At 38.8% G+C, this 17,413-nt stretch overlaps 1 protein-coding gene across 1 annotated transcript in view; it reads right to left on the bottom strand.

Moving 5' to 3' along the window:
• otogl (otogelin-like) overlaps positions 1-17,413 on the bottom strand; it is a 111,120-nt gene that overhangs the window by 15,419 nt on the left and 78,288 nt on the right. The window contains exons 36-48 of the mRNA XM_069902299.1: positions 17,082-17,224; positions 15,324-15,347; positions 15,113-15,202; positions 12,224-12,413; positions 11,713-11,933; positions 9,512-9,650; positions 7,813-8,004; positions 7,267-7,479; positions 6,597-6,701; positions 6,074-6,181; positions 4,533-4,634; positions 614-718; positions 495-535 (exon numbers count right to left, since the gene is read on the bottom strand). Of these exons, the coding sequence (XP_069758400.1) occupies positions 495-535; positions 614-718; positions 4,533-4,634; positions 6,074-6,181; positions 6,597-6,701; positions 7,267-7,479; positions 7,813-8,004; positions 9,512-9,650; positions 11,713-11,933; positions 12,224-12,413; positions 15,113-15,202; positions 15,324-15,347; positions 17,082-17,224 (1,673 nt within the window). The remainder of the gene's footprint in view (positions 1-494; positions 536-613; positions 719-4,532; positions 4,635-6,073; positions 6,182-6,596; positions 6,702-7,266; positions 7,480-7,812; positions 8,005-9,511; positions 9,651-11,712; positions 11,934-12,223; positions 12,414-15,112; positions 15,203-15,323; positions 15,348-17,081; positions 17,225-17,413) is intronic.

Below are 17,413 nucleotides of genomic sequence, written 5' to 3'. Positions count from 1 at the left end.
ATAGCTATTTATTTGGAAATGTGAATTCTTGTATTGTTTATCTGTATGGACCAGAGAACGCTGTTTCTTCGGGTTTACTTGTTTAATCAAATGTTAATAAACATGATTTGACTTGATAAACTTGACTTCATCTATCTTTTTTGTATCTATCATTGATTTTTAATTCATATATATTACACACACACACACACACACACACACACACACACCTGTTTTCTTAATAAGGAGGGTAAAAAGGGGGCATGGGATATCCATGTCAAACAAGATAAAGAAAAATCCTGAAAGATTTCCACATCTTTATGTTTTCCATATGCACCTAATTTATTCTGAAAGCTAATCAGAGATTTTCAGCATTAATACAGATGTCTTTTTTTAAATCTAAATGTAGGCATAATAAAAGGATACTTTAGGGTCAATCTTTTATGTTCTTGTTAGGCTTGTTCTAATATTAGATTGGATTGCAGTACACTAATTACATTGCAAAATTAACATACCACTTTACATGTCTGACTGGTAGTGTTTTCACAGCTGCAATCTGCAAAACAAGAGAAAAATTAATGGAAAGTTTTGACCTGAAAATAATGAGGTTATAATTAATCCATCTCATAGTTACCACATTGCCAATCAGGACAGCAGGCTTCTGAAATATATCTCTTCACTAGTTTCATTCCAACTGCACAGGTCTTGTCAGGTGGACGGCACAAATTCTCATCACAGACTACAGTTATGAAGAAGATAAGAAACAGTAAAAAAAAATACATGATAGTATTTACTTACATGACCTTAAAACACACATTTCTTATGTTAATTGTCCTATGGAGCAAATACCTAGCAATTTTATTTTATGCTTTAATGGAATATGGACATCCCAAGACAGTGAATATTTAATACTTCTGAAAAAATTATGGTGAACCATCAACCTAAACCTTTCCATGCCATTTATCATAGAAACATTTGGAAAATTGTAGAAAGATCTAGGATGTTGACTCAATGACAATGAAGCAACAGTAATACATTTCCAAGAGGAGGATTATGGAATTTGGATAAACTATTTCAATGACTGTGAGTTGCAATAATGACTTGGATGGGTGTATATTGAAACTAGCAGGAGAGACAAAGGAAAGGTAGCAGAAAGGAAGAGGCAACTGAAAAGAATCTAACGATGAGGAAAAAAGTTGATTCATAAACACAGTTAAAAAAACAGGAATTTCAGAAATACATGTACAAATACCAGCAGCCAACAATATTCCTAGGTAAATACTAATACTTACTTTAATCTTATATTTTCCCTCCATTATGCATACATCTACAAAGCCTATAGATTAATTAACTCCACAAAAACTCTCCATGCATTTTAGGAAAAATTTAGCACAGACTGGACCTGATTTCCTTGAAAAGAGAAGACATTAAATAGTCTGATAGAGATAGAGGTCAATAAGGTTAAACATAGAACATTACGGCACAGTACAGGCCCTTTGGCCCAACTTGTTATCCTGACCTATATATACCTACCAAAATAAAACCTAAACCGTCACTCCATTTTTCTTTCATCCATGTGCCTGTCTAAGAGTTCCTGAATTGAGTTTGTCATTGAGGAGTCTGAGGGTGAAGGGGTAGCAGCTGTTCCTGAACCTAGTGGTGTAAGTCCTGTGGCTCCTATATCTCTTTACTGATGGCAGCAGTGAGAACAGAGTGTGTGCCTTGTGGTGTGGATCCTTGATAATTGCTCCTGCTCTCCAACAGCAGCATTCGTGATAGTGGGAAGGGTTTTGCCTGTGATGTCCTGGGCTGCGTCTACTGCTCTTTAGAGGGATTTACACTCAGGGGTATTGGTGTCCTCATAACAGACCATGATCCACCACACATCTGTAGAAATTTGCTAGGCTTCCGTATCATACCAAACCTCCACAAACTTCTGAGGAAATGGAGGTGCTGACATGCTTTCTTCATGTTGCCTTTAGTGTGCTGGATCAAGGAAAGATCCTCTGAGATGGTGACTCCCAAGAATTTAAATTACTCTCTCTCTCCACCTCTGATTTCCCCCACTGATCACTGGATGGTTTACCTCTGGCTTTCCCTTCCTGAATTCAACAGTCAGCTCCTTAGTTTTGGTCTCATTGAGTGCAAGGTTGTGGTTCACCATTCAGCCAGGTTTTCAATCTCCATCCTGAATGCTGACTCATCACCTTCCTTTATACCACCCAATACCGGCAAAATTGTAGAGGGTGTTTATTGTCATACCAAGCCACAAAATCGTGGGTGTAAATTGAGTAGAGCAGGGGGCTAAGAACACAGCTCTGGTACCTGTTGAGATTTTGGAGGAGATATTCTTACCATGTGGAGGAGATGTTCTTACCAATCCTCACTGATTGTAGTCTGGAGGTGAGGAAATCCATGATCTAATTACAAGATCAAAAGTCTTGGAGTTTGCAAATCAGTCTTGAGAGGATGATGATGTTAAATGCTGAACTGTAGTCAATAAAGAGCATCCTGATGAATGCATATTTACTGTCTAAGCATTTGAGGGCTTCGTGTAGAGCCATAGACTTGTTGCTACGATAGACGAACTGGAAGGTATCCATGTCGCCAACCAGATAGGAGCTGATATGCTTCAACACCAGCCTTTCAAAACACCTCATCACTGTGGATGTAAGTGCTACTGGTCAATAGTCATAAAAGCAGGTTATTACACGCTTCTTGGGCACCAGAATGATTGAATCCTGGTTGAAGCAGGTGGGTACCACACCCTGCTGGGGTGATATATTGAAGATATCCATGAATACATTGGTAAGTTTGTCAGCACAGATTTTTAACATTCAGCCTGATACTCCAATTGGGCTGGATGCTTTCCTTAGATTCACTCTCCTGGAGGAAGCAGGCACGTCATCCATAGATACGGGCAGGATGGGAACATCAGGGGATGAGTGGGTGCACAGGAGTGGTTCTTCACTGTTACGGACATCAAATCAGGCATAGAAAGCATTGAGCTCCTCTGGGAGCCTAGCTTTTCCATCTGCTACTTCACCAGATTTGGTTTTGTAGCAGGTTATGGCATTTAGGCCCTGCCACAGCTGTCGGGTGTCCCTCATTGTTTCCATTTTATCCAGAATCTCCACTCACCTGAGACATAGCTTTTATCAGGTCATACTTGCTCATTCTTTATTGATATGGATTTCTAGACTTCAAATGTGTGTGATCTGGCTCTCAGCAGGTTCTGGATTTCATTTTTCATTCATCCTATTGTAAGCTGCGTCAGCCTTCAATACTATCCACAACACTGCCAAAATTTTGTATCATCGGCAAACTTGCTGACCCATTCCTCTACTTCTTCATCAAGGTCATTTATGAAAATCAGAGAGCAGGGGTCCCAGAACAGAGCCCAACGGAATTCCTCTAGTCTATTCTGTATCCACGCAGCCAGGGTTCCATGCATCCCCTGACTCATGACTTTCTGAACAAGTCTCCCATGGGGGAGCGTGTCAAATGCCTTACTAAAAACCAAATACTCTGCAACTACTGCCCTACCTTCATCAACTTCTTTAGTTACTTCCTCGAAAAACTCAATTTGGCTCATGAGACACGACCTTCCCTTTATAAAGCTATGTTGACTATCCTAGAGAAGACTCTACTTCTCTATATGCTTGTAAATCCTGTCCTTTAAAATCCTCCCCAATAGTTTGCACACCACTGGTCAATAATTTCCTGGATTCTCCCTATTACCTTTTTTAAACAAGGGGACTGCATTTGTCATTCTCCAATTCTCTAGTACTTCTCCTGTGGAGGATAAAGGGAGAGCTGTGGAAGGATAAACTTAGAGAAAATATTTCCACTTGCAGAAGAGAGTAGAACTGGGCCTTGAATTTAGGACAGACCAACAAATATCATAGGCCAGTCAGGGATCTTCCTACATCTTCTTGGCTGAGGCAGAAGGTATAGTCTCATTTTAAGGGAAGTCAGAGAAGCAGATCAGCAAAAAGGAAACAGTAGGATATGCTGATAGAGTTAGGAGGGTGAAAGGAGATCCATGTGGAGCATTAACATCATATGGAACTGATGGGCTGAGTAGTGCTTTGAAACTTTATTATCTACAATTGCATGATCACTGGCACATCACACTCCCTCCTTTGCCCTTTAATTTGTTCTCAACGCAGATATTTGAAGTTAACATTTCACAGCTTAAGTAAAATAAGTGCTTCATTCATGAATTTTGAAACTTGTTTATTTTATAATCTGACCTACTTCCCACCAATGCTTGCTTGGCATTACCTTAGAGAAAGCCAGGAACCAGAAGGTTCTCCTCCCTTCTTCGTACAATCCTGAACAATGGTCGTGTTAAAAAAGAGATGCAGCAGAAAAAGTCTTTGTACACTGGGAATAATCATCCTTTGAGTATTATCAAAGATGGCAAATTATTTTCTTTCTTTGAAAGGTCACTAAAATGGTATTATCACTCATTTCATCCAATATGCTGCAGAAGGTCACTTGAATGGATCAGCAAAGCTTAGAAATAGCAAAGATGATATTTCACTCACCACAGTGGTATAGTGGACAGCAACGGTCAACAGTGTTGAGGTCGACAACAAGAAGATCTCCTTCATTGCATGTAGGAATTGGGTCAATGCACGATTCACACACTAAAATAATTGGAAGGATATTTTTTGAGTTTACGCAAAATACCTCTAACTTTTTCTTTAAACAGGGCCTTGTGCTAACCAACAAATACATAAAGCACAATCTGCTGGAGGAACTCAGTAGATCAAGCAGTGTCAGTGGATTGTCAATGTTTTGGGGTGAACCACTTCGAGACTTCCCACACAGAAGGATATTCTGATTAACTGGCCTTGGAGCCAGTCCAGAGGAGGTTTACTAGATTGATCCTGGTGATGAGGGGATTGACCTACGAAGAGAGACTAAATCGCCAGGAATTATGCTCATCGCATTCAGAAGAACGAGAGGAGATCTTATAGAAACTTATAAAATTATGAAAGGGATAGATAAGATAGAGTCAGGAAATTTGTTTACACTGACACAGCCTCAAGATTCAGGGGAGTAGATTTAAAATGGAGATAAGGAAAAAATGTTTTTCCCCAGAGAGTAGTGAACCTGTGGAATTCTCTGCTCAGGAAAGCAGTTGAGACTACTTCATTAAACATATTTAAGGTTCAGTTAGATAGACTTTTTACATAAAAAAGGAATTAAGGGATATGAGGAAAAGGCAGGTAGGTGGAGTTGAGTCAGTGATCAGATCAGCCATGATCTTATTGAATGGCAGAGCAGGCTCGATGGACCGGATGGCCTACTCCTCCTCTATTTCTCATGTTCAAAGGCTTGATTTTAAAAACTATGTAATAAAAGAAATAAATTCTTATAAAAGTGTTGTATCCACAGTGGTAAAATGTAATACAGGTACAGCAAAATCCCCCGTTACCTGGAATTCAAGCAACCAGCAGCCTCAAGCAAATGCCAACAAAAAGTGAGGGAAATAAATAGATAAAAAAACACAAAAGTTTAAAATTGGCGAGCAGTCAGTTCACCAATCACGTGACACACAATCTCAAGTGACCAAAAAAATTCACTTATCCGAGAGGTGCTGGATACTGTGGGGTTTACAGTCCTTGGTTTTTCTTATCCCCTCGATACTTTCTTTAAAGATCAATACAATTCCAAGAGAAAACATAAATACACTGTACTATTAGTTTCTCCAGTACACAAAACCTCTCACCTATAACATTTTGGTCGCATGTAATTTATGTCATGATTTTGAAATTTAAAAAAAATTTTCCCAGTTGGAATCACAGAGAAAATATTTTTCTACAAATATATAAAATTCCAGTAGTTTGAAAAGCAAAAAGTACTTTGGGGTTCTTTTATAAGTGGAAAATAATAAAGGATTCTATTGCAGAATCCCTCGTGTAATAGAGTGGAAATGGGTAAAAGTCCCCTGACAAGCCATCTGACTCACATAATGTGGCATACCTCAGTTCAATTGCACAAATGTGTAAACCCATGCATATAGTCTTTCTGTTATAAAGCCATGCTATCGCAGCATGAACAAACGGAAACCTTGACTCACCGCACTGGAAGGAGAAACAGCAAGAATCGCCGACTCGCACTTCAACGAGAAACTGGTCCTCCCTGCATGCAGGTGGAGAACTGGTTGGGCATGCCAGAGGATCACATTCTGTGTTTTAACACCAAATTAACAAAAAATTTTAAAAATTTCCAAATCTGTAATATTTTTAAATAAATATTGTCAAAAAATAAAATAATGAAAACCACAGTAAATTTGCAAATTTTTGTTGCATGTGGCAATATTATTCTTGCTTAACCCATTACTTTATACAATAATAGGGACATACTCTTGAAATGTGACTTGCTGTCACGTTACTTATATGTTATATTTTATAACTTGTCTGTAGCTCATCTCTATTGATCAACAACTGTTTATCTAACTGATTTTCTTTCCTGTTGGCTTTAATAGAAGAAAAATCTTGCAATGTATTCAAAACACTCTGATCCACAACTATCAGATAGATGACTTCTTACTACAATTCTCAAAAAAAGTCAGTCTGGGTTATAAATTTCTGTGAACTTACCACATCGGTACTCAGGACAACAGGAGATGGCACTGTAGCCTATCACCAACTTATTTCCATTTTCACATGTCAGAACATCACTTCCACATATGGTCAAATTGCATTCTGAAAAAATGCAAGTACCAGAAGTTAAAAGGCTTTCAATCTTTCATATTTGATGTTTTCTAAAAATATTTACATGTAATAAATATGTCACACTTGATCAGATATTTAGCAAAATGTTTGATCATAAAATTATGTTTTCATTTAATTTATATGACTTTCAAATTTGGTATGGTGGAAATTTTCAACAGTTATTGAAGGGAGCTGAATCATCATTTATTACGTGAGGGGAAAATTTTAAAATAAAACTGCCACTAGCAATTCTTTTTTAGATTTGAGGTAAATCATTAAGATTCAGAATAAGTAGGTAGATTGTGACAATACAATACTTAGTTTTCTCTTTCAAATTTGTCCCAAACCTAAAAGTTCTATTACCTAGGACAAAGGAAGCCACAAAACTACAGTCATAAAATATCCTAACTTGGAAATATTGTTGTTGATTTGTGAGGATGTCCTTCTCTGACAGCACAATACCTTCAATACATGGACTGCATTCAGTAATGATAAACAGACACTGTGAAGCAATTCTCGCAACAGAATTTTGTTATTTAATGCAAATAACACGTACCACAAATCTTCTTGGGACAGCATGCACCCTCTTCAACCACATCAATCACTACTTCCCCTTCTCTTTCACAGATTGGTAATGCTGCTTCACTACATTCAGGTTCTATGGCAATGATAGTTCCATTATCCAAGCACTTGTACATACAGCACCCTTTATGAGATCCATTCCAGGTTTCATCTGCTGACCGTGGTTGTCCTTCATTGTCCGTGCAAGCTGGAAAAAAAAAACAGGATTTAAATAATTCAAATCAACACCCAAGCTCAAATCACACGATTTACCATTTCTAATCTTGCGTCAAATTTAATTGATGTATTTGTTTACAACGTCATGGTTTATTCAAAGACTACTAGTCATCTTAACAGAAACTGTGACATTTACTTTACTGCACACAAAGCATCTCTGAAATATGTCACATGCAAACTAAATTCACTGATATGTTAAAATCAGACTAGCTGAACTTCAGAATAATAAAATCTTAGTTTACAGATGGATCATTTTTATTTGTCGCATATTTTAAAAAACATAGAAATGGCTATAATTACTCACCACATTTTTCTTCCCTAACACAGAAGTTGGAATCGGGTTGGTGCAACACAGTTCCTCGTGGACAGACACAACTCTCACTAATGAATGAACAAGTGGGATCATGTTCCAAATAGAAGTCCTTATTCTGACACATCTTGCTTTCACATGCTGGCACACAAGGCTGGTATTCCATGCCAACAGGGCAGCTAAGTGCTGTATGTACAATAGTGGAATGAATTAATGTAAAAATTACATTTTAAAAATGTAGACTTGAAGCAATCAATTTTAAATTTGGCATTTTCTAAAATTCTATGCAGATATGTTCATCAAACCCAATTTCAATTCCACACTATTTAGAAGAATCCTGTCAAAATATCTCTAAGAATTCTCCGCAATTCAATTTCAACCAAAATTGTACTGTTCCATGTTTATCACAAGTTCTAATTCTGCTCCCAAAAGTCAGTTAGATTACAAAGCACAGATCTTCAGCAAAATATCCTGTGTTTATAACAATGCACTTGAAGATATTAAAATGGTCTTGCGATATATTTCTGGTTACTTTGGCAGAAAAAGAGCCATGGCTTCAATTCTACGACAATGAGTTAAAGTAAGTAAATCAACCAAATGGAAGAAAGTGCAGGAAAAATTTAAACAATAAAAGCTTGCTTGGAAACTGCAACAAACACTCATGCTTAACCTGAGTGCAGGTGTCAGCTAAGAACATATTCTTGGAAGACAAGGTAGTGGATTTGCTGAAAGGCTTGGCAGCATTCCTTTGAAAGGATAAATCGACCTTCCACTGCCAGAGTATAGAAAAATATACTCGTCATTTTGGACAGAAGTGGTAACTATGCTACCAAACAAACAGAATCAGATGATCAGAAAAGGTAAGGCAAAACCACTGAGGGAATAATTTGGTTGTACCTTTCTTGCCATCAGGAAGTGGTCAATGCATTGGATCAAGAGACTGCATTACTGCTGTTCTCTTGGTTTCAATAAAAAATGCATGAAAGTAACACATTTGTAACAATATTGATAAAGCAACATCAAATAACAGGAATTAACTGCTTTAACAGGTTTTTCCCCTGTAGAGCTCGTCGAAAGAATCAAAGACTTGTTGATCCAAACCAAGGCTTTTATTAGCAAAAGACAGGAGCTCTTCACAGGTGGCCGACCAGTCCGGAATGATCCGACCTGACTAGGGACACAACCCTTTAAGGCCCAGACAGTAGGCGTGGCTTAGCTCTCAGCCAATCGCTGTAAGCACAGTCTAGATACAGTAACTATATACACTATGTACATTGGTGATAGATCTGTACTATTACATTCCCATTTTCAATTTGTACATAAATTTAGGAAGATTTATTAAAATTTACTTCTGTACAAACTGAATGAAAGGACTACCACTGTACTTTAACGCTGATTATTTAATACTAATCAATGATTGTGATAGTACAGGTCTATCACCAATGTACATAGTGTATATAGTTAGAGTATCTAGACTGTGCTTACAGCGATTGGCTGAGAGCTAAGCCACACCTACTGTTTGGGCCTTAAAGGGTTGTGTCCCTAGCCAGGTCGGATCATTCCGGACTGGTCGGCCACCTGTGAAGAGCTCCTGTCTTTTGCTAATAAAAGCCTTGGTTTGGATCAACAAGTTTTTGATTCTTTCAACGAGCTCTACAGTGATAATGATAATACAGCAGGTACAGATACTTACGACAAAATTCTGGAGTTCTCCATGGAATACAAACATTGTATTTATTGCAAGCAGCTGCATATAAAGCCAACGCGTCACATTGATGGGTCACATAGTGATAATCTCTGATCCAGAGCTCACAAAATATTTCTGGCGTGACCTAAGTGCGAATAAGTGAGTTATGAACAAGAGCAAATAATATGACATTTACATCCATCACATCTTGAAATGATAGACAAATAATCAAATCTCCTGTAAAAAAAAAACATAAGTACAGTATAACCCCCAGTATCCAGCACCAATGGGGATTGTTAGATGCTGGATAAGTGAATTTGCTGGTTGCTTGAGATTGCATGTTGTATGGATTGGCAAACTAACCTCTAGAGGGCACCAATTTTAAACTTCTATTTTTTTACCTATTTTTAGCAATTTTGTTTGAGGCTGCCAGTTGCTTGAATTCTGGATATCAGAGGTTTTACTGTATTTTCATGGCAATTTAATTCACAAATCTAAAAATGTTACTAATCTTATCCAAACAAAGTGCAGATATTGAAAATCTGCAATAAAAACAGAAAACACTGGAAAAAGCAGATCAAGTAGCATCCGTTGAAAAAGAAACAAAGTTAATGTTGAAGTATGTGGTGAAACACAAAGCCCTGCAGATGCTATGATTGTAGTCAAACACGGAGTTGCTGGAGGATTCTCACCTTTCCTCTCTCCTGGTCTGCGCATCCAATAAACACCTTTTGTCTGTTAGTCTGTTCTCCTCCTCCTGCCTTCCATTTAATTCAGGTGCCTGCCTGCTTTTTTACTCATACTTTGAAAAGGGACTCAGGCCCGAAATATCGGTTATATACCTTTACCTCCTATGGACACTGTGAGACTTGCTGAGTTCTTCCAGCATTGTTGAAGCATGAAGGGACTTCAACCTGAAATGTTAATTCTATTTCTCTTTTCAGCTATATTGTCTGACCTGCTGACAGTTTCCGGCATTTTCTATTTTTATTTTGACTTTCATGGAATTGCTTTGCTATTATACGGTTATATCTGAAGATAAGATTACTGGAAATTCAATGATAAATAACTATCCAAGTCTTTTCTGACAGAAGATCTATTTTGTATTCAAGAAAGAAATGATGATTTCTACTTAATACATATGATTTGTATAGATAATGTCCTGGTGCAAAGGCCCTTCATTAACTCTACTGCAGTAAAACATTGCACTCCCAAATCTTACCTCTTCAGTGCACTTTTCAACCTTAAATAAGGTCAAATTATAATGGGGCGGTTGAAAACAAGTAAATCCATGATTACAATCCCATATGTCCTAAATGACTGAGGCCATCTCTTTTAGGTGAGTGGAGAAAAGTTTAGGAGAGATTTCAGAGGTATGTTTGTTACACAGAGGGTAACCTCTGGAACCCTTTACTTGGGGTTGTGGTGGAGACTGGTACAATAGGGACATTGAAAAGACTTTTAGTGTATCCTAGGGCTTCCATGTAATCACAAAGGTGGCTCACCAGAAGCTATACTTCATGAGGAGATTGAGGAGACTTGGCACTTCACCAAAGACTCTTGCACATTTCTACAGGTGCATCATGAAGAGCATTCTGACTGGTTGGATCACGGTCTGGTTTGGAAGTGTCAATGCACAGGACAGAAAAATGATTACAGAGAGTTGTGAACTCAGCCAGCACCATCTTGTGCATCATTTTACACTCATTTGAGGACATCTACAAGAGATAGTGTCTTAAGAAAGTAGTCTCTATCCTTAAGGACCCTCACCACCCAAGCCTTCTTCATTCTGCTACCATCAGGAAGGAGGTAGAGGGGCCTGAAGACAAACATCCAATGTACAAAAACAGCTTCCTCCCCTCGGCCATCAGATTTCTGAATGGACAAATGAACCACAGACACTACCTTATTTTCTTTTCTTTTGCACTAATCTATTTATTTTTTTACATGTAATTTATGGCAATTTAGCAATCGGTAATGCTGCCGCAAAACAATGAATTTCGTGATGAGTTTGTGTCAATAAATTCTGATTCTGAGATAGATATGTGGGTCTGAGTTAGCACATGGGTATTAAGAAAAATAGAGAGTTACTGGTGTGAGGTCAGGAACAATTATTTTGGAGTAGATTTGCGTTGGCAAAACATCATGGGCTGAAGGGTCTGTACTGTTCTATGTTCTAAATTGGAACAGATATTTTCTCTACTTACATGCTGATGACATAGGATCCAAGGTTTCTGATTCAGCATTTCAAAACATGCAGTACAGTTACCAGTGGTGCAATTCTGTTTACGACATCTAAAACAATCTCTCTCAAGACCAGACGTGACAACCATCCAGCTTTCAAGGAAAAGTCCTACATTCTCCACTTCTGTAATAATGGTCCCATTTGGTAGCTTGAGATCATCAGCGGGGCTACCGTTGCAACAGCCTGGAGTGAGTGAACAGACATTGATCGGCACACAATATTTGCAATAATATTGTTCATTTTATAGTTACTTTCTGAAAATGGATTTCTTTCTGAGTGCATTGACAAAGTCTTAATTCGTTCAAACCAAAAAATTTCCAATGAATGTGATTTTCGGTAATTAACAAGTAGAATTGGCTTTTTATTAATTCTTTTTTTTCGTCTTAAAATTTTTACCTTGAAATCCCTGCCGGTTTCTGTGCCAAGTCGCTATCTTTTTTTTTAATCCCCAGAAGTATTGTTTATGCACTCACCGCATAAGCCTTTAGTTCCTATAGTTCTGTTGGAAGGCAAACCAAATTCCAACACAATGATGCCTGTGCTACGATACCATTGAATAGTAACACCAGCTGGGGTTCTGATCTGGTACATTGCTCCAGTGTCCTGTATGTGGAAGCCTAATTTTGTGAATGGGAGTCGTGCAGGTCTAGAGTTCACTGTTGTCTGCAAACAAAATAAATGCAATGACCTTTTCAAATCAATCACAGCTGATGCCGATTGACTGTATTTTTAGCCAATAAAATTGTATTAACAGCATGACTGTGTATTGCACTCGAGCCCAGCATCAGCAAAATTATTTCAGCTACAATGCCACCGAGCCCATGTCTTCTAATCTAGATTTGGATAAACCAAAAAAAGTCAGAATATTTACTTAGTAATTGACCAGAAGCATATCAAGTTGCAAATTATGAACATTTTTTGCCATGGCCCATCAGGAATCAGAATGAAACTCTTCAAACATAATTCACATAATAAGTTTGGTCAGGGTATACGCAAAAATGTTTAAATTCACTGTGTTCATCCTTTCCCAAACCCTTCCCAATTGTAGTCCGCACCACGACTCACCCTCCTCCTGGATACACTTCCGTTCGGATGATGCTCCTCCCAATTGCTTTGTTTCTTGCTCTCTGTCACCTACTTCCCGATCACCACCGCTAAATTGCCTAATTTTACTGATCTTCCTTACCTTCTTTCTCAATAAGCCCCTGTCCTCATCAGCTTCTATTCCAGCCTTTTATTCTGGGCACCTTCTTTTCCCAATCAACCCTCTCCCTATCACTTCCTTTCCCATTTGTTAATCTCTCCTTTGGCTTCCACCCCAATCATTATCCTTCATCACTGCATTCTTTTCTAATTTCCCCTCCCAAATCCCATTTCCAGTTTTCCCTGTCCTACTCATCCTCTTTTCCCAGCAAGTTACACTTCAATAACCCCTATTCTCATGACCGCCCCCCCACCAATAATTGCCATCCTTCTCAGACATTAACTCTCTCGACTTTCTTAGCTGCATCCCATCCTTTCTCAGTCGACTGTTTGCTTTTCTTTATTCTCCCTTTTTCCCTGTCACTTCTCAATTATTTTCTTTCCCTTCTGCAGCTCCACTGGAATGCCATCCTCCCTCGTCTTTATTTTTAGGCATACAGCACTGAAACAGGTCATTTCAGCTCAAGATTCCATGCCGCCCAGTTTACACCCAAATAACCTCCCCCACCGGTATGTTTCAAGCGGTGGGAGAGCCCTAGGGAAACCCCATGCAGACAGAGATGGAGAGAACGTACAAACTCCTTACAGACAGTGCAGGATTCAATCACTGGCACTGTAAAGGCATTGTGATAACTGCTACGCCAACTTTATCTTGCTCAGTCTTTATCCTGCCCAGTCCCAATCACCTTCTTTCTAAGCTGTCTCACCAGAATGGTTCACAGTATAGAAGGAGGCCACTTGTCAAAACAAATTCATTCTAACACTTTGCAAGAGCTATCCAGCCCACCTAAATTAAAATTCTTTATACCACTTTTGGCTCTTTTGCCAATCCCCTGATTCAATGTCCCCTGTTCTTAACCTCTCCACCAAGAAGGACAGTTTCTCCCTAATGACAGTGTCTATTTTTACTAGGATGTTGCCCGGATGTCAGGAACTGAGTTACAAGAAAAAGGTTAAACGGGTTAGGACTTTATTCCCTGGAGCATGAGGGGAGATTGATGGAGGTATTTAAAATTATGAGGGGTGTAGTCAGAGTAAATGTAGGTAGGCTTTTTTCCACTGAGGGTAGGTGAGATATAAACCGGAGGACATGGGTTAAGGCTGAAAGGGGAAAAGTTTAGGGGGAGCATTATGGGGAACTTCACATACAGAGTGGTGGGAGTGTAGAATGAGGTGCCAGCTGAAGTGGTGAATGCGGGCTCAATTTTAACATTTAAGAATAATTTGGACAAGTACATGGATGGTAGGGGTATGGAGGGATATGGACTGGGTGAAGAGCAGTGGGACTCGGCAGAATAATAGTTTGGAGAAAAGGGTCTGTTTCAGTGCTGTAATGCTTTATGCTTCTGTGGTTCTGTATCTTCCGTGATTCCAAAAGCTTCATCAGATTTTCTCGCTGTTACCCCGGATCCAATGAGAATAACCCGAGTTTCTCAGGTCTATCCCTATAACTAAATTTCGCCATGCTTGGAAACCTTTCAGTAAATTTCTTCTACATTTCACATCCTCGCTAAGCTGCAGCACCCAGAACTAGTTAACAGTACTCCCGTAATAACCCTTGTATCCTTCCAACACAGCAACCTTCTGCCAGAATTTCAAAGTCCCTTCACTGGAAAACAAGTCTTGGACTGGCTAATAAATATTCCCTTTCAAGATTGGGAATTGTTCCCTGTATTTATTTGAGTCAAAAGGAAAATACAAGTCCTTATGTAGTGTCATTCTGTTTTATTGAGAGCTCCGTGCTTTATGATTGCTGACCTCTATAAATTATATCCCCAAGAGCAGGGATGTGAAATAAATAACATGAAAGTCATGACATTATCAAATATCACAAGAATGGCAAAGACATGAGCGTTTATTGTCTAGATCAGGGCTGCCCAACCTTTTAATTTTTAATTTAGACATACAGCACGGTAACAGGCATATATGGCCCACAAGTCCATGCTGCCCAATTAACCTACACCACCGGTGTGTACCCTTGGGCCAAAATGGTCTGTTACTGTGCTGAATATCTAAATTAAAATTAAAAGGTTGGCCACCCCTGGGTAGATAATGTATATGTTTAGTTTCTGTAACATATTACTAATTGTGATAAATTTAGCACACAAATGCAAAGGGAGTTAGCAACTTTAATGAAACTATGTCCATCTCAAACTCACCAGCCTTTCAAGTCGATTGATGAGAACCCTATGATTACGTGAGGTTATGTTTAGCTTTTTAAAGCATAATCCATAGTTTCCTTCAGGCACCTTGATGGCAGAAACAATGAGAGTGGGTAAACAAAATTACAAAAATACAAATATCCTGCATTGATAATAGCTTGAAATGTGCAGTATTCAAATTTTGTTAAAATAATTGTCATTTACTTACAGGACGCCTTATTGAGTTTGCACTCTGCAATTAAATAGAAGTATTTTTCAGTAACATTTCAGTTAACACATTTCAAGAAGATTTTCATTAGATGATAAAAATAAGTGCTATTTTTTAATAATTAATTTACCACAAGAAAGTATAACTTATAAGCAGTAGTATGTCAAGCCTGCTGCAACACTGAATCTTGCCCTCAACTTCACACCCATAATCCTTGACCCATTAGGTTAATTAGCTTCTCTTTCCACAGATATTGCTTTGCTGAGTTTTTCCTCATTTTCTATTTATGTTAACCCTCAGCTTCCCCATGGAACAAAACTTTATATCTTTCTCAGCCTTACATATACTCAGTGATTTCATTTTCCATGGCTCTTGGGAAAATGTAATGACTTCAGTCTGAAATTCTTTGTCCTTTCCATTTTTAATGATTGATTCCTTATTTTGAAACAAGAGGCTCTAATTCTTGATTGCCCCTGTTAAGCATCCATCTTGCATAACCCTAAGATATTCTTCTTCCTGCCAAACTCCAATGAGTATACATCTTTCTAAACTCGAATGAGTGAATTCCTTCATCCCAGAAATTAGCCTGATGAACCCTCTGTGATTTGTTATCACTGCAAGTATATTCCTCCTTAAGGAGAGCAAATCCATGGGTGACTAGCTATGGCAGGACTTGCTTGAGATGTTTTACACTCTTTCTGCATGCAATAAAGGACAATTTACAATTTACCTTCATGATTTGTGATCTCAAGACATGGTGCAAGATTAATAACCAGAGTCTCAAAGTGGACTAGATGAAGGGGATGATCGAGGACTTCACAAGGACCAGGAATGACCACCCCCAACTACACGTCAATAACTAGGTAGCGGAGAGAGTAGAGAACACCAAGTTCCTTGAAGTCAATTGAGCAAGCCACCTAGAATGGACACATGACATCTCCTCACTTGTCAGGAAACCCCAACAGTAAAAGCACTTACTGAGAAAAATGGTGGGCAAGGCTATTGACCACCATCATTTCAACCTTCTACAGGAGCTCTATTGAGAGCATCCTGGCCGGCTGCATCACAGTGTGGTACGGTTGCTATAGAGCAGAGGATTCAAACTTTTCTTTCCATTCACAAACCTCCTTAAGTACTCCTTATGCCACAGGTGCTCTGTGATTAGTAAGGGATTACTTAAAGTGATATGCAAGTGGGAACAAAGGATGAGAACCACTGCTCTAGACCCAAATGTTACTGAAATATTTTGCTTAACAAAGATAGTCATTGGCCCATTTCCTTTGGAGTTATGGTTTGATTAAAAAACTTTTTCTTTCCACCCACTTTAAGTAATCCCTTACTAATCACAGAGCATCTATGGCGTAGGTTCGGCTTAAGGGAGTGAAAAGAAAAAGTTTGAAAACCACTGCTGCAGAGGAATGGATCAGAGGTCAAAACATAGGACATTAAGAGTGGCAGAGAAGATCACTGGGGTCTCACTCCCTCCCCATTGATGTGATCAACTTGGATCTAGAGGGCATGCAAAATCATTGAGGACATCTATCACCCTGCGCACAGCACCTTTCAGTTTCTCCAGTTGGGAAAGGGATACAGGAGGCAACACCACCAGGTTCTTCCCGCAGGCAGTGAGAACGCTGAATGACCAAAGGACCTGCTCACACTAACATTCCAAGACCCTCACATTTACTATGTTGAGTTGTGTGTCTGCATGTTTTGAACCGAGGACCAGATTCCAGTTTTAGAAAAGCAATTAGTTACCTCACGAGTGGGACATTGTTCGATATGGGCAACAGTAGATTCTTGTGGCAACCGAGTCAGGACGTAGGCTGCGGCATCATAAACTCCTACATCATTACCGTCGAACGTAATGATGTGGAGGTCAGAGAACATTGAACACCGACCTGATAAAATGAATACAATAAAACATTATTTTTTAAATTGTACATTTTGGTTGTAATATTTTAGTTGCTTTCATTCTTTTTACATTTGATGGGGGGCCTGCAGTGCAGGTTTCAGTATAGGGAAAAATAAACAATTACAGTGAAATCCCCCAGTATCTGCCATCTATGGTGATTCGTAGATATTGGATA

This window comes from Narcine bancroftii, chromosome 11, assembly GCF_036971445.1.
Source record: "Narcine bancroftii isolate sNarBan1 chromosome 11, sNarBan1.hap1, whole genome shotgun sequence".
In the NCBI taxonomy this organism is placed as follows: domain Eukaryota; kingdom Metazoa; phylum Chordata; class Chondrichthyes; order Torpediniformes; family Narcinidae; genus Narcine; species Narcine bancroftii.
The sequence above is the reverse complement of the archived record's forward strand: the minus strand, read 5'-3'. Positions and strand labels throughout refer to the sequence as shown.